Here is a 20,364-nt window from a genome sequence, read left to right as displayed (position 1 = left end):
CCAGCGTGCAGGCGCTCCGCGCTGGGGATCCGAGGGGCACAGGCGACTGCCCCACCTTTCCAGCAGAAAGAAAGGGACGCCCTCCGAGGGCCGTGCCCCTGAACGCAGATCTCTGCACACTCCGGCTTCCGACAGCTGGCAGCCATCGCACCCGGCCACAAAAAAGTTTCGCGATGCCGAAAGCGACTTGAAAAAAAGTTTTCCTTGGCCCCTCACTCCCTCTCCACCAGCCCCGGGTTAAGGAAAACAGCAGGAAATAAGAGCTCGCGACGTGCCGACTCCCGCGTCCACCTTCTCCACCCCTGGCCTCGGCAGCGCGCCCAAGGTGGGTGCCCCGCGCCGGGGCTTCCTGCCCCAGCCCAGGGCCGGGCGTCCTGGGAAGCTGCGCGGCCAACTCACCATGGTGACTCGCGCCGCAGTCGCGCCTCTGCCGGGTCCGGCTACCGGGGAGCTGGGACTGGAACGCAGACTCCTGGGCGAACTTCAAAAGTTGGTTCCCCTCGCCAAAAACAGGCTCTCGACACCCAAGCACTCACAGGAGCCAATGGGAACCCTGGGGGTACTCCATCCAGGCGGGATCTGCTGGGCTAGGTGAGGGCGAGACGGCGACGACTTAGCAGGCGGGGCGCATGCTGCGGAGGGCAGGGGTCCACTCGGACCAGGCGCTCGCCGCCCGCCTAGGTGAGTCCGATGCTGCCCGCGCGTCAGCCTAGCTGCCTTGCCTCACTCCCCTTTCTTCGGCCACTTACTCCGCACTCCTCTGGCTGAGCCTCAGCTCGGGCTGGGCAATCTGTCCATAAATGGAGAATTCAGCTCTGGCCTGACCAATCACGATTTGTTTTCACAGCGTCACTCCTCAGGGAAACCGAAGTAGCCAACAAGCTTGGAGCTGCTGGAGTTTCCAAAGATCTCTGGATCCTGTAGTCCTTCTTCACGCCAGCCTCCGAAGAGCGCTGCTGACCCAGCTCGCTCCTGGTTGCCAGACCTGAACTGTCAGGAAGAAAACCCTCTGAAAGAGAGGTAAACCTCTCACTTTTTTTTTCCCTTCTTAACGCGAAAGTTAGAGTAGGTGTAGCTTCCAAGCCGAAGTGATATGATTTTCCCATAAATTTTTTTTAGAAGGAAATATTTTATCAGCATAAAAGATCAGGGTCGTGGCAGCAGCCCAAAGGAAATCCTTTTTCTTTCCAACGTCTGGATTGTGAGGAAAGTCAAAAATACCATTTCCCCGACCCTTCCTTTTACCTGAATTTCCTTAGAAAACAAAGGAAAGCGCTTTTTTTTTTTTTTTTTTTTCCGTTTTGATGGTGGAGAAGTTGCACGTGCAGTGAGCAGAGGGACAGGGGAGAGATAAGTGGGAAGAAAGCGTCATCCAACCTCAGTCAATGCATGTCTGTTAAGAACAATTAGCTGGACAATCAGAACTGTAAAAGTACATTATTCAAGAGTATAGAGTTTCAAGAAATCAGGTGGGCAGTGAGGAGAAGATTGGCTTGGGGGAAAAGCAGAATCCTGAAATAAAGGTAGGGAATCTGATTTTATTGTTTTAAGGGTTCGGAAAGTAAACTTTGTGGGTCACAACAGGATTGTGCTCCTGGGATCTGTGGTAGGTAAGATTTTAAATCTTCAGAGCATAGAAAAACTATGAAACATAATGATTTACTTTATGAATGGTGGTAGCCATTCACTTATGTATAGGATCTTAAAGTTGCAATGGATATTAAATATCATCTTGTCCAGAATGGCAAACAAAATGTAGTATATCCATACCATGGAATAGTATTCAGCCATTAAAAAGGAAGGAAGTACTGACATATACTATAACATGGATGAACCTTGAAAACATTATGCTAAATGAAAGAAGCCAGGTAAAAAAGGCCATATATTATATGATTCCACTTATATGAAAGTAGAGAATGGGGGAAATTTGTAGCGACAGAAAGTAAATTAGCGATTGCGAGGGCCATGGGTGGAAGGGAGGTTGGGAGTAATTGCTACTGGGTATGCGTTTTCTTATTGAGGCAATGAAAATATTCTGGAATTAGATAATAGTGATGGTTGTACAACTTTTTAAATATACTAAAAAACACTAAATTGTACATTTTTAAAGGTTGATTCTTATGGTATGTGAATTATATCCATATTTTAAAAATTGAAAGAGGATCACGTTGAGTAATTCTCAACGTAATAATCATCCACACAGTTGGGCAATAGATATCATTGAATCCCTGCTGAATGGGTCAGCACAGCAGCTGTGAATACAGTGGTCTCTGCCCTCAGAAAGTTTATGATTTTAGAATGAGGGAGATAGAACATAAATTTTAAAACAATAAATAATTACAGGAAAAGAACAAATATAATGAGAAGAGATGGTAGTTTTGAGCAAGGAACTGCCATATTTGTAGCTATAGTTTAGGTTAGAGAATTCTTCTGGAAGCAACCTGTAGTGTAGACTGGAAGGGAAACAGCAAGACATCTGTCGAGCACTCACTATGTACTAGGCATTGCTAGGTACACACAGATGTGATTCAACGAATTCTCAGGTAAATCTGATTCCGTGTCTCAGGGGCATGTCAACTTCAGAATACAATCAGGTATTTTAGAAACTAATAACCAGAGATTACCAAGAGGGACATTCGAGTTTATCAGTAATTCAAGAAACACTACTTAGGTTGAAAATAATATGCCTAAGCCACCACCCAGTCCATGGGCAACCCCAATCAGTAGTTGGATTAACATAGGCTTCAAGGAATACAGGCCAAGACATAGTTGTTTTCTCCAAGGTTAACTCAGGGATACAATGAGACACTAAATATCTTAATAATCCATCAACAACCTATCAATCTTGGATTTATCTAAAACTACTTTGACACTATTTGTCAGTTGTATTAACATTTGAGATTTTTAAAAAATACTTTTATTTCCTCTAATAGCCTCTTTACAGTTTTAAAAGGTATTACCAACTCTAGTAGGTAGGACTTCGAAGATCTATGCTTGTATTTGTTTCTAATGATTTTGTAATTTAATTCCTTTCCAGACTGAAATTAAATATATATATATTAATTTTATGTCTCAGAAGTATTTAGATTATGAGATTTAATGACACATAATCCTGAATTTGAAGTCTGGCCTTTCCACTTAACACGCTGTGAGATGTTAATTTCTCAGAATTTCAGTTCCCTCATCTGTTAAATAGATTCCTGTGAATATAAAGCAAAATATGTGTAAAGATGGTCAATGAATGTTGGTTCCTTTTTCCCTTCACCTATATTACGTGTTTCTAGGTTAGGGATTCAGACCTGGGTGAGATCAGACAGACCACAGCCTCTAAATTGCATGCCAAGTGGTAGGGGCTGTTTGTGTGTGCCTTTTTTTTCAGGGAGAGTTAATAGCTTTCATCGAATTCTCAAAGATGCCATAAATGCCAAAACATTAGGACCCACAGCTCTGGATCATATTCATTGTGCTTCTCTGAGTCTTTGTGTCGATCATTGTGTTTTTTGAAGCATAAGGCTTAGAACCAAATCGGATACTATATGGGCAGAACTTCAGCATGGATTCTCAAAGCAGAATCCAGAAATTTATACCTTGAAATAGAATATAGTGTGATCAGGTGGTAGAGCCTAGAATTTCATGGAGAATCCCTTTAAGCCCGTCCTGCTCCATCCCCATTGTAGGGAGGTACATTGTTGGTTTACCTGGGAGTGTCCTAGTTTATGCCTTTATTTAAATGAAATTATTAATTGCACCCCTCTTGCAATCCCCAAAAGGCCCAATTTGAATGATAAATTATGGTCGCCCTAGATTTTTTGCCAAATTGCACCCCCCAAAAGTCTTCATTTTTAAAAATGAAAATTTTCCCAATTTTATCGATTTACATTGATTTTTTTCAGAGGACTCAGTAATATAGTACCAGATATTTATTCTTATTCGAGGCCATAGTAGCAGTGAAGTGAAATCAGCTTTTAAAATTGTAAAACTCATTCTAGACACATGATGGAGCTAGTCAGACGAGACTTTATACATATGTTGGCATGATTAACTAACTGCATTTTATCTGGGAATGAATAAAAATGAACAAAGGAAAAGAATCAAGATGGATACAATTCCCATATGAATCTGACAGCGAAAAAAAATTACTGCTTACACATTTTGGAAAATTATCAGTAAGAATATAATACGAAACAAACGAAACTAGTTTCCATATTAGTACCATGAAAGAACGTCAGAATGCGTTCATAATAAAATTAAAGAAAAATTGTTACTGGGAAAATTGGGCCAGAAGTCTTTACCAAGACACTAAAGAAAAAGAGCCTTGTATCACATCAATGCGAAATGGCCTAGGTGATCAATTTTTACTATAACAGGCATCGTTTATTAGGTATTAGATACTGAGCTAAGTGCTTACTGTACAATATCTTCTTTAATCTTCCATGTAACCCTATTAACTTCATTTGCAGTTAAGAAACGAAATAGAGAGTTTGAATTAACTTGTCCAAGCTATCACTCAGCTACCATGCATCAAATCTATATATTTGCCTGACTCTAAAGTCCAAACTCGCCCTCTAAGCAGTGACTCTTTAGTAGGAGTGGTCATCAGAAGGAATTTTCTCTAACGCAGGCCCAGTAGGAACAAGGGCACACTTATTAAAACACTGGGAGCCATTCCAAACCAGGGCTCCTGGAAAAATTCTTGCTTTTATAATGAGACATAAGAATTACTTTTGTATAGAAAGTTTAACTCAACTTTAAATATCTTTGTTTTTCACCTAGTGTGTTAATGTTGATAAAAGGGATATTGCAGAGAATTTTAATGGTTAGATAATGTAATATGATGCTGGTTAATATAAAATTTTTTTGCTGTAACAATTACTTTACAGATATAATGGAATTATTTTACCAAAATAAAACAACAGAAAATACTCAGCTTATTAAATGCATGTTTATATACATGTATTATTATATTTTCTCTGATATAAGCCAATATTTTCTTTTTTTATTTCTTCTGGTTTCAATTTGATTTTTTATATCCAGAAGATAAGCCCTGACCTTTCTCCAGGTTTAAAAATGATTAAATAATGAGTAATACTAGTTAGTGTCCCATTATCTGTCAAGAAGTGAGGTGCTCCACAGAAGTGAGCTTTGCAGATAACTGAATCTCGTAGATCAATTCTATGTCCATACCCTGGTGTTCTTTCTTCTTCCTCCTTATTGTCAGTTTATGCCATCTGATTGGATTTTGTGTATTCTTGTAAGTTATCTTTAATCTTTGCTGGAAAAAGGCAAGGCATGTATAAATTGATATATACATTTAAGAAACCAAAATATAACAAATAACTGCATGAACCTTGCCTTATTAAAGCACCAAAACTTTTTTAACTTGAAGGAAGATTTTTCTGAAGTAAACTACATGCTTCATTGCTTTTTGAAAATATGTTGAACACTAGGCAGCCTCATGTCTGAAGACTCAAGGTCATCAGTCTAAATATCAATTACCTCACAGGGTTGTCCTGAGTTGAGGTCCTAGGGAGTATTGAATAGAACGACTATTCGCCACTGTACTTCATGGCCCTGGACCACTGGACTTGTACAGTTCTCCTGTCCTTTATGGTTTGTTTTTTTTTAAGTTTATATCCTCTATTGTCAGAGAATTTTTTCTCTCGCTATCTGCTGTTCCAATTTAGTCTCTTTTAGTAACAAGAAGCAAAAAACAAAAACAAAAAACAAAAAAACAAAAAAAACCCATGGGTTGCTTCATGAGAATGATTTTTTAAAAGTATGTATGTCCAGGAGCCCAGGGACAACAGAAGACAAAAGAAGGTAGGGTTACACAAGCTCATGGTCCTTTTCTGGCTTCCTGGCTTCTCTGAATGGATGGATGTTCTCTGTCTCTTCGAGCTTCTCCCACTTACTCATAGTGGCTCCTCCTCCCATAATTTCAGCTTGCAAAGTGTCTTTAGTTTATCATGCTCCTGACGCAGCCTTCAAACAAACTTTTAGCAATGCTGCCCTCAGCTCACTGCAAACTTTCCTCTTGGTCTCTTGATTCAAGTTCCAGAGAAAGGGAGGGAAAGAAAGAGGGAATCTGACTCATCCAGCTCAAGCTTTGTAACTTGTAACTACACAACCATGAGCTTGTGTAACCCTACCTTCTTTTGTCTTCTGTTGTCCCTGGGCTCCTGGACATACATACTTTTAAAAAATCATGCCACCCAGGTCGCAGGTCACCAGCAAGCCTATGGAAGGTTCTATGTGAACCAGGTGTGTATATAGTTGCACTCGAAGCAAATGTAGTCCTGGGGTTGGTGTCCTAAAAAAAAGATGGTGAATAGGGTCAGAGTCTCTGAGGAGGGGATATTGTAGGCACTCCAAATTTGGGACACTCAGCAGTGTGCCAACTGCATCTGTCTACTGCCTTAATTTATATACAATTGTCTTGGTGAGGCCAAGAGGGCAGTTCCATTCACCTCGTCAACGGAAAAAAAATGCATGGGTTTTGCAACAATCTTTGTCATTTTAACTTTATCATCATATACCTAATATATGTATTTATGTATTTAAGATGCGACATATGTTTTGTTTTATTATCATGCATTTATAAATATGTATTTATATATGTCTATAAATATTTGTGTGTGTATATATATATAAGTGTATTTAAAGATGACATATATATATAAGTGTATTTAAAGATGACACATTTTTCATGATATTGTTACAAACGGAGAGATTTGCTTTTTTTAATAGACTTTAATTTTTAGAGCAGTTTTAGGGTCACAGCAAAACTGAGGAGAAAGTACAGAAATTTCCCATGTACCTCCTGCCCTCACACATGCATAGCCTCCCTCGATATCAATAGGGGGGTCTCTCTGAATATAGTGTTCCTTGGTGTTAGTGCTCTGCATGTTGTCCACATGGTTTCCAAACCACTGCCCTTCACTCACTACCTCAACCAACATTTGTTGAGCGCTGTTGTAGCTGCTGGTGAAGTTTAAGGCAAGTGCCCTGTACCCATCCCGTCTTTCAATATACATCAAAAACATATGCAACAAAGGGCTTCCTACTTTCATACCCAACACATTCCTGGGACTACACATCAATGTTAGATGCATCGAATTCGAAAACAGATTTGTTTTATTTTTTTCAGGAGAAGTTTCTATTTTCAAAGCTCTAAAATATAGTATAAAATTCCTAATTGTGCCTTGTCTCTTAGATGTAGTCTTAAGCTATAGTTCCAGAATTTTATACATGTTCCTTAAATTTGGGCTTCTCCATCCCAGCTGAGTAGAGTCGGCCATCTAAAGTCTGAAAGGTAGTGTTCAGATTTGGGCCAGGCTATTTACCTCTCTATGACTCATGAATCATTTTCTTTATTTGTAAAAACAGGGATAATGATAGTACTTCTTTCATTTATTTCTCACATGGTATTGTGAGAATTCAGTAAATTAAGGAGACTTGATTAGAATAGTGACCGATACAAAGGGGGTTCTTATTGAGTTGTCATGATTGAGGCTAAAGGCTCACCATATTCTGCACACCTAACTCTTGATATCCTTCTCTGTCTCGATTGTTCTAAGTTTATGAGAACTACACTTCCGTTTACTGGTATTTGCATTTATATTTTTCCCATAGTTCTCTAATTTTGATAAAACAACAAGGCTAACTGCAACTTACTTGGAACAGTTGAATAAATGCTGCTAAGTTGTCAAAGATGGAACTGAACTGTGAGCTAAGCTGGCAGACAGCATTCCTATGGAATCAATAAAATGTTCCTTTGTTACCTGGTTTACTGCCTGATGCCATATCAGAAAGATGGCTCAGATGCCGTAATGTATAGTGTTCTTATCCATACATAAGTGAATGTACGAAGGTCAAGGTTACCAGGAGATGCTCCTCCCTTTTACTATATGAAATTCCTAGAAATCCCAAAATATAGCCACATGTGACAAAGTTGTGACAGTTTCCCACGGGAGGTTACTTCGATAAGGCATTTGTAACAAAGGAACTCTGTATTTCACCAAGAATGTGATTCTAAATGGAGCTATGACATTTATAAGTTTCTTTAACTTAAGGTAGCACAATTTCGCTCCAAATGGAGTAGGATAGACATAAATGTGCACTTATATAAGGGACCTCAGTGGATTGAAAAGTGCACTGTAGCACATAAAAATACCACACAGCTATAATAAATCCTAACTATATAAATTTCCCTAAAATAGTATCCCAGCTCCAGTAACTATTACTTAAACATTTCATTAAGTGGTTTTCTCTTCATTTCTATTCAGTTTTAAAATTGGGAGTGGGTATGAGAGTGGTGGCAGAGTATGATGTGATACTTGGGAATAATTTATAAAGAAATAGAAGTAATGTTTTTTTCTTGATAGATTTCCCTATAAAGCTGTTATTTAAAGCCATTCCCCTAGGCACCTGGCAGGGAAAAAAGTAGAAAATAGAAAAAGAAAAAAAAGACAGAATAAAAAGTGGTTGAATGGATAACTAAAAACCAAAGGAAAAGTTACTAGACTTCCGATTTTTTTTTTAGACTTATGATTTTTTTTTTTGCAGTATATTACCATTGGTTTTAAATTATAAAAGAAATATGTGCTTCTTGTTATAAAATAAAGCACACAGATTTAGAGTTTGTAAAATAAAAAGAGAAAGTCTACCTGCCCACACTCTTTCCTACAAGATTTTAAATGTTAGGAAATGGTGATTTCTTTGGTAGAAAAGGAGAAATCAAGAGGTGGCTCCAAGTGCAATGAGTTCTGTGTTAGATGTGTTCAGTGGAAGCTAACAGTTTCCAAGCATCTCTGAGAGAGTCTGGTTGAACCTCAGGGAAGATATCAGGTCTGATATTGTCTGTGCCTTTGGTAGATTTCATCTAGTTGTCTTCCTGTTGCTTTTGATGCCAAACTACTCCTTCCTAAACTTTCTCTTCCTCTTTTTCTCTCTGTTGGCAAGGCTGTGGGTAAACAGGTTTCTTCTATATTTTTGGTGGGAGTATAAATAGATAGAAGCCCTATAGGAAGCAATTTGATGCATTATACGTACCTAATATCTAGTAACATTACAGAATTGTGCAATCTCTGACTCAGTCATTCTGCTTTTGGGAATTTGTCCAAAGATATACATGCACAATGCAAATTAACATATGTCTACAAAGTATCGTTGGTGTAGCAAAGGACTGGAAACGTCCCAAATGTTCATCTTTAGTGGAACTGGTTAAATATATTAGGAAAAAAGCTTTTAAAACAGAATGAGGAATTTCTCTCAACTGATATAGAAGATTTCCATGACGTTTGATAAGTTAAAATTAAAGGCGCAAAGTATGGAATAGTAAGTATATCAAACAATAGTATGTATATCGAGCTATCTTTTGTGTAAGAAAATAGAGATGGGGAAATAATAGATTTGTATTTATATTTGTATGAAGAAACGTTAGGAAAGACATGAACTCAAACACAAGAAGTGTTTGTGAGATGTGGGGGCAGGGGCGGGGGTAAGACTGTACACTGGGTATGGGTACATTGCCTGATTTTTGAACCATTGTAAACATATTACTTAGAAACATTTAAAAATATTATTATCAAGCGGGATACATTGTTACATATGGCAGAATAATACAAAGGCTATCATTTTGAAAATGATAAGATTTTGAAAGCATCTGAGGGCTTCTTGGAGTGGTGGCATATGAGCTGGCTGGCTTTAAAGATCAATTTAGAAAGGTAGAGAATTAACGTAGGATCTTCTAGGTATTAGGATCTGCATAAGCAAAAGCCCAGGGGTTTGAAAGCCTATTGAGCTGAGTGGAAATGCTTCTCCCCAGGAAACTTTCTCAAACTCATTGAGAAAATAATGAGCTAAGAGTTTACTTTTGTCTCTCTGGGACTGTAGCATGATAAAGCTGGTTCCTCTATCTTTGCTTAATGTGTCTTATATATTGTTAACATTCCATCCTCAGATATGTCAGATTTCACCCATTGCTCATCTTTGAGAAAAGTCACTAAATAAATGTGGATTTACTTAGGCCATGAAAATTGAATCCTAATCCATTTTAGGACAGGATTTATCAGAAAATTCAAATGATTAAAGTTGATTTTTAACCTCTTTAGCCTTAGTTAGACATGGGTCTATTGTTACTAAGGGACTCAGGTTTGTGTAATAATTTATTTAAGTATTGGAGTCATAATAGCATGTGCCTTAGCTGTATTTCTTATTTTACATCTCTTAATTTACATCTTGTTATCCTTCCCACAAAACATGAGAACATCGAATATTAGATAATTCATGATGACAGGATAAAGAAAAGTCAACTTTGTTTTTACCAAACCTCATGAAGTTGCTCAATAATCCTAAAATGACTCATTTTAGTACTTTAAAAAGTCACATTAATCCTGTTGCCTTGAAAACAGTGCTTTAGGGAAAGTGAATCCGATTACATTAAAATCTTTCTCTCTCTCTCTCTCTCTCTCTTACACACACACACACACACACACACACACACACACACACACCATCTATGCAAAGAAACAAAAAAGCCTTGAAGGAAATTATAACAAATGTTTACATTGAAACGATTCAGATGGTAGGGCCATGATGATTTTTCTTTTCCTGTAACTTTTTCTATATTTCCCAAATTTTATTTAATGAGCACAACTACTTTTATAGTAAAAACAGAAAAGGAAAATAACCAAAGCACATATTTAAAAAGAGTTTGGTGGACCAAGGCCTGGCATGGCCCCCCTCGCACTCCCCCAACCCCCTCCCGCGCCCCCCCCCCACGCCTTCTCTCTCAGTTCACCTCCCAGGAAGCCCTGTGTGAGCCTGCTGCCACTGCCCCGTTTTCAGATATTTGGTTGTCCCTTTTGAAGCCTTCACACTGGGAAAAGAGAAACGGATGCTCAGTATTCTTTTTAGTTAGTTAACTGAATTCACCTGGGTGGGTCCTTTGTAGTTCCTGCAGATCACTCCAAGATCATCTTCAGACCAGACTCAGCATTTGGTCTCATCCCTCAGTCACCCTCCTCCAAAACAAACAAACAAACAAACAGACCCAAGTCTAGAAACAGTCTCGAATAAAGCAAAGTTCACTGACTTTTTTGGGGGGGGGGGAGGGGGGAAGTTAGGCAATTTCCTCATAACACAGTAAAATTTCCCTAAAAATACATGTATACACTTCCGCTCTTTCTTCAAAATCTCTCTCCTAGCAGCTGTTTCATCCCGTTTTCTGCCCAAATTGCCTGCTGGGGCCTCTTGTGCCTGACATTGTTTTCTTCTTCCTTAGCTGGCACACGCCACGCAGTAAAAAGGAAGTTGGGTTGTCAGCCAAATTTGAACCACCTCATCTTTTCAGGCATGTCTCCAAGGCCCAAAGTTCAATCGAATTGAATTGAATGGTCACTGGACGCTAGATTAAATTTATTTTCTGTTTAGTGTCCTAAGCAACACAGACATGAAAACTAGTATAGGATTTGTTCATAACATAGGGCCATGAGGATGAATCTTTTACTCAACGTCTTGTTAGATCTAACCACTCTTGGGAGCCAAAAATAGGGTAGTGCGGAGAGTGGGATGGATGTGAGGCTTGTCAGCATGTGGTTCAGCTGGACCACTGAGTCATGTGGGCTGTGAAAGCTCCTCTCCCAGAAGGTGGCAGCATGGAGCGTAGGGTGTCTTAGGCACCAAGACAGGAGCACAAATGGAGGCCTACAAATCATATGTCTAAATATTATGAAGTTATAAATTAAGCTAACAAATCATTAAATAAAATGTGTTATGTCCTCCTACCTTGACAAAAATACCTTCAGGACAACCTGGAAGTCCAGGTTTGAATTTAGAATTCTTGAACTCCTTAGAGTTCCCTGCTAGAACATGCCAACATGGGGAGAGCCAGCCCATACCTCAGCCCTCTTCCTGCTTCCTGTTCTCTCTGTCTTCTTAGCAGGTACCCCTTGCATGCCCATATGGACTCCCCGGCTCATATATCCCATTTCTTCCCTGCCCCCTGACACCCACTCTTAGTTGACTTCTTAAACGGGGGAGTACAAATATCAGCATTAGGGTCACCCTTAGTAGAACTTATCTGGATAAGGCTTGCTCTGGGCCTGGAAGCAAGCTTGGGGATGTTTGGGCAGAGAATTCTGGGGTCCCATGCATTGTCCAAAATGATAAGGTGCCAAATAGTCCACTCCTAACTCGTAATCTTTGTAGGTCCTCTTCTAGATGATTTCGAGGAAATTCAAGATCAAGATCACTGTTTATTAATGCCAATGCTGCTAGGAGTCAGGGGGTTGGATTTCATTACTGCTAAAGGTTATTATGCGACCTCGATCTCCTTTGCTGAACAGGGTGTTGGGGGAGCTCAGTGAACCATGGTCCATCCTTCGCCTTTTCATGCCCTTTGGCCACCTTCTGACATGCAGCAAAGTGCCCTTCTATTTCCTTATAGCTTTCTGCACTGTCGGGGAAAAGGACCAAGGGGAAGATCTTTAAAGGCAGAGCATATCAGCAGGAAATTTTACTTTCCCTGATTTGGTCACAAATAACCTTTCCTGATTCCTAGGCTGGGAAGCTGGGCGTGGGGGAGGAGGGGTATGAAGAAAGTATTTAAAGATGTCTAAGGACTAGAGAAGGGCCACCATGCATTCTATCTCCGCACCTGCAGTTCAGGTGCAGTCAGTTCTGCCGAGAGACAGGGAGATGAACTATATTACCTCAAAGCCTTTTGACCCTTGTCCGATGGTGTGAGCCCAACCATGAGGCAGGCAGGGCAGCTCTGTAGGCCATGAGTTCAGAACAGAACCAGAAGGGATGTGGGAGGGCCTAGAAGCCGAGCATGGTGTCCTGGGCAGGATATGCTGTTGCAGTCTCTTGTATCCCCCTGACTCAGGCTGGGAGGGAGATGGGTGTGCTCTGAAACCGAGGAGGGTATCAAACCTCTTGTTTCCATCTTCGCTGCCAGGCTCCAAAAGTCTCTGCCTTAAAGGCTGCTAGCTCTATGTGACCTCAGCCAATAATAGTGTACTGGACACAGAAATTCCAGAGAAAGGTTCATACGCACACGCCATAGGGCCTTACATCAAGGCCTGCCTACCCTGCCATAGAAAATGTTTTTGGGTGATACAGTTGGTGAGTCATCACAGAGAGTACCTAATACCTGACTTTTCTCTAAAGAATATTCCTCTCATCCCCATCAAGAACACACTGAGAAGTAAATATACTATCCTGGTTTTGAGTTAAATGTCATTAACTTGATACTTGCTCTGCTGCTTGCATTTTCACTTCAAAAGTAGAAAGTCACTGGGAAATGCCATTGGAGTTTAGAAAGAGAAATGCTATAACTCCTGAATATTATGGGTTGAATAAAATGGAGCCCAGGAGGCCAGGTTTGCATCGAGTTGTCATAGTATCATCCTTAGTTCACTTTATCCCTTACACAGTGGAGACCCTGCAGTGTTTTCATTAGTGAGAGAGGAAACAATGTAGGGTGGGGGAAGGGCTAAGGGAGGGGATATGCAGCATTCCATTGATAGTAACAGGAAATAATTACGAAGCGTTGAGGAAGTTATTCTAGGGCCTTCGTACTGGAGTCTAACCTCTAACATCCACTCTGCTTCTACGTATGCCCAACATGACCTGTGGGAGAAGATCCCACAGATAACCATCTTACCCTGAGAAATCAAATGCAAGTTCTGTAGAATCTTTCTTTCTAAGACTTCAAACTTGAATTCTGTGACATCATAGAAAGTCACAAAACACAAGTCAACCCCTAGTTTGGGTTTTATAAGAAGATAAATTGACATCCATGCAAGACTGCCTGATAAAACATAAGACCCTTTATTTTTATTTACTAAATCTGGCAACACTACCTCCGTGAGTCCCCAAACCTTCCATCGTCTTTGATTTCTTGAATAACTAAAGTTCCTTTAATGTATGGAACTGAACACCCAAGAATATCTGAGGTCTTAGAGAGATGTCACATGGGGCCATACTGAAAATTTAAAAAGAAACGAACAAAACAAAAAAACCTCTCATTGAAAAGTAGAGTGTCTCTTTCAGTAGACTTTTCCCATTGGGTGGATTTGGGTGTCTTCTTTCAAAGTCATACACTTCTATGTCAGATATCTGTTTTAATAGCCAATCAAAAAAGACAAACTCTTAAAACCAATAGGTAATAACACCCACTCTGAGCACTTACTGTTTGCTAAGCATTGCATTAGGTGCCTTATGCATATTATCTTGTTTCATCCTCACTATGTCCTTAAAGATAACTATTTTTTATCTTCAATGTAAAGATGAGGAATCTGAAACTTAGAGATGTTATAAAATTTGTTCCAGGTCACTTACATGGTAAATGGAAGGGCCAGGATGGTGGCGATGACGATGATGGTGGTGGTAATGATGAAGACAGCTAACAATTGTTGAGAATATCTTTTGTGCCAGCCAATGTGCAGAGTGTGCTACGTTCATTAACTCATTCGATTATCACACCGTCTTTTCTGGTTAGTACTCTCATTAGCTCCATTTGAAAGAGTAGGAAACTCATTCACTCTTGATCAGCTGACTTCAAAGCACTGACTACTATTAACCAGCACTGCTTCTGATCTCGTCTCTCCGCCCACTGGTTCTGGGCATCCCACTCCCAGCCCTTCTATTGTAGATTGCTGAGCTCATTTGTAAATCCAGCTGCTTCCTAAAATATTAACCTTGGACCTGGCTTATTTGTTTTTGGAAGGTGATACATGGTAAACCCTTAGCAGGCCGATGTCTGCTTGACCTGAGTCCCTACTTTAAGTCTGGCAAATTTTGTGTTTTCAGGTCTTGAAAATATACTTCTTACAAGTTTTATGCAATTTACTCCCAGGAGCTGACACATAGCCAGAAAAATAGCCCGAGCTAAAACTTTCTCAATCTTACCTCCAAGAAGTACTTGGTTTTTGCTGAGCTCAGTCTTGGAGAAACTTCCAGCCAGTCAAAGAGACAAGTCTGGCCTCCCACTGATATGACAAATATGTTTTCTGTCCAATGGTGCTGATGCCACAGATCCTCTTTAGTAACTACCAGAGTGCCTGGCACATAATAAGCACCCCCTAAATATCTGATCAATGTTAACTGAATGCGTACGAAGGACCGTGAGTGCCAAGAGTCCTTGCTGGGATCCTCCTATAAGCACAACCCTTCCCTGCCTGGAGTCTGTGTGCAAAGGCAAGCCCTGGGACAGTGGTCATAATGTGATCCCTGGAGCCGGGTGAGTGGACTGTTGTTAACCAGATTAATATGTGTGCAATCAGTGGCAGGGGGAAAAGAAGATTTCACATGTGAGGGAGAGAAGTCATTTTATTTGGGCTCCTGTAGCATTATTGTTGACTTTCCTTTATTTCACGTGATTTCTCTGATGACTGTACATAAACAGATACTGCCAAGTTGGATTCTCTGACTTTTGTGGTAGAGACTAAACTTGCATAAACCCTTGTGGGCATCCTCTGGGGAATGAGGCTACTTTGTGGAGTTCCTTGGCAGGAGCCCTAGATAAGAGATGCTTTTCTAGTTTCAAGCCGTAGCATGTGATGGTGGTTTTGGAGCTGAAAATGAGAATGAAATGGTAAATTTAGTTAGTAAACATTTTGTTACTAACATTTTGTCTCCAATAAGAGTTATTATTACAGTTTCTGCTGGCTTAAGACAGTGAAGGTCCAAAAAGCCAGCATAACTGAGACTTCAACCCTATAAGATCATCAGATTTCTCCAGACATTTGGACATTATTCTATTGATATTGTATAATTATTTTTATTTCTGGTTGCTAAGGTATTGTCTGGGTTTTGTGCTTCTATCTAGCTCCTGTCCATCATTATTTTTTTTGCTTATACTTTCAAGCCTTTATCAATTACAAGTGAGCCAATTAAAGCAGAAACCCTTGATGTAAGGGTATAAAGCACCATCACACAGTATTTGACCTCTGAAAGGCTCCGAGGGCAAAAAGGTGAGTTAATCAGCAAAAACTCACTGTTAAAGTCTGTAAAAGAGTGTATCATTGAAACTTATTAATGCTGCTACAAATGAGTTGATCTTCCCCGATACATGCACTCCCCTGATCCTCCTGAAATCCATCCTGACAATCTGTTTCTGCAGCTAGTGACGGAGACACAAATGCTGGCTATCGAGACTTTCCAGATTGCTTTCAACATTCCAAATGCCAAACCGTCAGAGTTTTTAAAATTACTTTTGATTTGCCAAATACCACAACATCAGGACATGTAGATTAGGAGATGCCAGTTACAAGACATTTCTGTGTGTGCTTTTTTTTTTTTTTTTGCCTTGTTGTTTTCTGTGGGCTCATTGGTGGTATTTTTTGACTGTTCAGTCCAAGAGAAAGAAAATGCACTAGAGACATGGACATAGTCTTAACCATGGCATCATCTAGAAGTTATAAACCCTGAGGCTGAAAAGCAGCATTTGAAGTGGTTCTACAGCATTGCCTTTGGATAATTAGGTCTGGCTTTCCAGTTACTTCCTGAACACTTGCAGATATATGAGCGATTGGTTATGTTAGGTGGGGGCTACTTTGGAGTCATCTGCATCAGAAGAAAAGTCTAAACCTCAGTAGAGAGGATTTTATTTCAGTCACATAAGTAACCATGCAATGATAATATGGGGTGTAAATGTTTTCATGGGGGAAACAACACATGGGAGGGACACTGGCTAAGTTAGGGTTAGGTTTGGCTGCATGTGACCAAAACTCCAAAATAACAGTGCCTCACATGGGGTGGAAGTTTATTTCTCTCACATAGATAAAAGCAGGAAGTAGGCAGTACAGAATGTACAGTAGCTCCATGAAGTCATTAGGAAACAAACCCAATCTCTTTTCAGTTCAAGATTCTACCATCCCTATGGTGTGGCCTGTGTCTTTATGTCCAGCTTGGTAACTAGAAAGTTGGTCATCATATTCAAATGGAGGGAGAAGAAAGGCACGTCCTTTCCCTATAGGATCACATCCCAGAAGTTGCAAACATTTCCACCTTCATATCATTGGACAAAACTTAGCCAAATGGCCACACCTAGCTACAAAAGATGCTGGGAAATGTAGTCTTTATCCCAAGTGCCATATGCTCAGCTTAAAAATTAAGGGTTCTGGTACAGGGAAGAAAGGAGAGAATGGATATTAGATGTCTGCCATAGACACTGATCATCAGTGGCCATGCATGTCAGAAAAGGCCTCTTGAAGAGTGTGAGCACAAAATGAAATATGATTAAGGACTCGTCCAGATGAAAAGGATGTAGGGGAGTAAGAAGGGGAGTGGCAGTACATGTGAGGACATAAAAGAGACTAAGTATGACATGTTGGAGGAATTGAAAAGTGCTCCTTCTGGTTGGATTATAGAATGGAGGCAGAGAATTCACTCCCAAGATGAAGCTCGTTAGGGTCCTCATTCTCCAATCATGTTCTCAGGGATCTGGCTCTCTCCTTTGTCTCCCGCTTCATCCGATCTTCTAAGTTTAAAGTGAATGGCCAATCTCTCCAGGGCAGGAAAGGGAAGAGCAAATAGAATACCATCTCCATGTTAAGAAGGCCTCCTACTTTTTTCTCGAAATAGGAGAGAGTACGTTTTTTCTTCATCCAGAGTGAAAAACAAAGCATCTTAGTATTGGAAAGGCTCCAGGGTGGGTTAAGGGAGAGGGAAAGCATCACCAAGAGGCTCCTACTACCCCTCCACACCTTGGAGATAACCAATCTCCTTCTATTACTATGGCAACCATTACAGGTGGGGATCTGTGAACCAGGAGACCAGGGGTCACTGGGAGATACAAAGGCATCTTCCAAGTCAGCTTGTCCAAGACTGCCACATGCTCCCCCAGCCCCACCAATTCATTCATTTTCCAGTATCCCCTGTCTCCATGAGTGTACCTTCATACAGCCCAGTGCTCAAGTGAGAAACTACATTAGCAGAGCATCTTCATTTCCTTCACCCCTCACATCCAACCACTCAGATGCCTCAATAGCTCTCACATCTGCCTTCTCCTCTCCATCTCCACTGCCCCATGCTAGTCCAAGCTACTACCTCCTCTCCTGACTTACAACAGTGTTTGTCCATCTGGTTCCCCTGCACCCACTCAGACCCCTCTACTACCTGATCATGCCACAGCTAGTGTCATCATTCCACAGCACAAGATGGTCACGAGCCCTCTCTCTGGCCATTTACAACCCTAAGGGGCTTTCTCGCCGTGGCCCGCACAGCGCTAAAGCATCGGGTCCATACCTCTCCTGCTTTATCACGTCTCATTCCCTCCCATTCTCCCTCCAGCCCAGCCACCTAGGTCAACTTTCAGCTCCGACGACATTATACTCCCTTCTGTCGCGGGGCTTTCCTGCAAGCCGCAGGGCTCCTCCCTTCTCCCCGTGAACGCTGGTTGTTTTCCTCTTCTCAGCTCTCATTGCTTTCTCAGAGAAGTTGTTCCTAAACTCCCAGTCTGCTAAGCATGCTCCTTAGAAAAGAAAAACATTTCCCGTGTTTCTTTTCTTTTGTATCCTTGCTGCTTTGTGATTTCACATCCACTGGCCATTTGACTCACATCTCCTCCCTTGCTACATCACCCACAGGAGTCCGTGGGTTCCCCGTGCTCTAGAACCAGAAGCACGGGCATAATCTCAGGACAAGGAAAGTGGGACTCACAACCGTGCCCTGTGTTACTGGCCAAATGTAGTGTGATAAAGTATCTGGTTCCTTTTATTATGAAACCCTGAAACTGGGAAAATTTCCTCTGATTTTACCTTTTCATTAAATAATTTACTATGTCTCCCAATTTGTAGCCACAGTGAAAAATGAAAATATTTGGGAGGCGCTAGTGGGAATTTAATATTTTAAAGACAGAGATAAACCTCAAAAACCTAAAGAAGCATGCATATTTTCAGAAAGACACACAAGAAAGGACTTCAGACCAATTTCCCATCTTAACCCATAACCCTAATGAAACAATGAAAGAGTCTGTGCTGGGGTCTTTTGGGTCAATGGATGCTGTTCCCAGAGGTGGGCTCAGATATCGGGGCTCCTCATTCTCCTGGCAGGTTTCTGTCTTTAAGGTTCACAGTGTCAAAATGTAACCAAGGAATTTTTAATCTTTGATCCAGCCAAAGGGCTACAAAGGTTTCAGATTAGCTGTGGAAATGTGTCCTCTTTGCATATTTAGAGGGAAAATAATCCTTTCTAATATTTCCAGGTAAGAGGAATATTTTAAGTTGGGATCCTAAATGGATATTATTTTATATTAATTTTGCTATTGCTTTATACTAATATAAAGTAATAACTCCAAATTTCTCTCCTGTGAGTGTGAGTTAGGATGGTGTTACTTCAATGTCCCTTAATTGTTTTGTGACCCAGAGCATTTCTGCTACAGCTCCAGCAGGGATTCGAAGGTCGAGGGTTTCAGGAGAGTTGCCTATGGAGAGGCACCTGTGGGAAGAAGAGTTTGCTTGCATTCTTCTGTCTCCCACATTCTCACTTGGGAACAAACATCATACCCATTACACTCACCAGAGGTTACAAACTGGCAGCCTACAAACAAATTAGTCCTTTAGATATATTTTGTTTGGCTAGAAGGATATTTCATTTTAAGTTTTTATTTTATTTTTTACCATTTGAAAATGGTTAATGTATTTGAATGCTGTTTTGGCAGGTAACGTCTGCTTCTGTTGAAATGCATGTCATCTCTCTGGCTCCTGGGAATACTGAGTTGGAGACCCCCACATGGCTATGCCGTATGCAGGGGGTGTTGACTACATAGGGACCTGTCATGTGTGGGACATGTGATCTTGGATTAAACGAATGTATCGGTGAAAAGTAGAGGTCACAGACATAGGATCTCCAGGTGAGATGCCAGAGCTCTTTCTCCAGGCACATACAGAGGAAAGAGGAAAGGCCATGTGAGGATATAGCAAGAGGACGGCTGATGTGTAAGCAGAGGAAAGAGGCCTTACCAGAACCCAACCCTTTCTGGCACCTTGATCTTGGACTTCTGGCCTCCACAACTGTGAGAAATAAATGTCTGTTCTTTAAGCCCACTCCATCTGTGATATTTTGTTATGTCAGCCTGAGCAGGCTGATACTGTCTTTCTTTGCCCTGGCGACTCTAGCTTATTTTATGGAAAGGTATCTCTGATTTGGGAGCATCATCTAGGATCTTCTTTCAATTCAGGCAATGGAGATCTGGTTAGAGTTTTAAAGATATTTCAAAAAAAGAAAGAGTGAATGACCATGTATGGCACACAGGGAGGTGATTAGTTTCATGTTTAAACATTTTACATAGTAAATTTCCTCCAGATCTTAAAAAAATGTTTTCTTCAATGTCTTCAAGACTCAATGTCAAAGAAT

The 20,364-nt window shown here is 40.6% G+C and overlaps 1 protein-coding gene and 1 long non-coding RNA gene across 3 annotated transcripts in view; one reads left to right on the top strand and one right to left on the bottom strand.

Annotated features, from left to right (window-relative positions):
• The window catches only part of MYO1E (myosin IE), a 192,031-nt gene extending 191,239 nt beyond the window's left edge, over positions 1 to 792 (bottom strand). Inside the window, exon 1 of the mRNA XM_011363475.2 lies at positions 400 to 792. Within this exon, the coding sequence (XP_011361777.1) occupies positions 400 to 402 (3 nt within the window). The 5' untranslated portion in view covers positions 403 to 792. The remainder of the gene's footprint in view (positions 1 to 399) is intronic.
• Positions 793 to 1,031: 239 nt separating this feature from the next.
• Positions 1,032 to 20,054, top strand: LOC111742022. Of its 2 annotated transcripts, none has more exons than XR_002781153.1 (4): positions 1,032 to 1,523; positions 14,338 to 14,501; positions 15,875 to 15,980; positions 19,670 to 20,054. It is a non-coding gene; the product is annotated as an uncharacterized LOC111742022 (long non-coding RNA). The 2 variants fall into 2 exon arrangements; XR_002781154.1 differs by lacking the exon at positions 1,032 to 1,523 and adding an exon at positions 5,709 to 5,820.
• The last annotated feature ends 310 nt before the right edge of the window (positions 20,055 to 20,364 follow it).

The sequence above is a fragment of the Pteropus vampyrus genome, unplaced genomic scaffold (genome assembly GCF_000151845.1).
Source record: "Pteropus vampyrus isolate Shadow unplaced genomic scaffold, Pvam_2.0 Scaffold85, whole genome shotgun sequence".
Classification (NCBI taxonomy): domain Eukaryota; kingdom Metazoa; phylum Chordata; class Mammalia; order Chiroptera; family Pteropodidae; genus Pteropus; species Pteropus vampyrus.
Note: the sequence above shows the minus strand (reverse complement) of the source record. Positions and strands in the feature narration are given on the sequence as shown.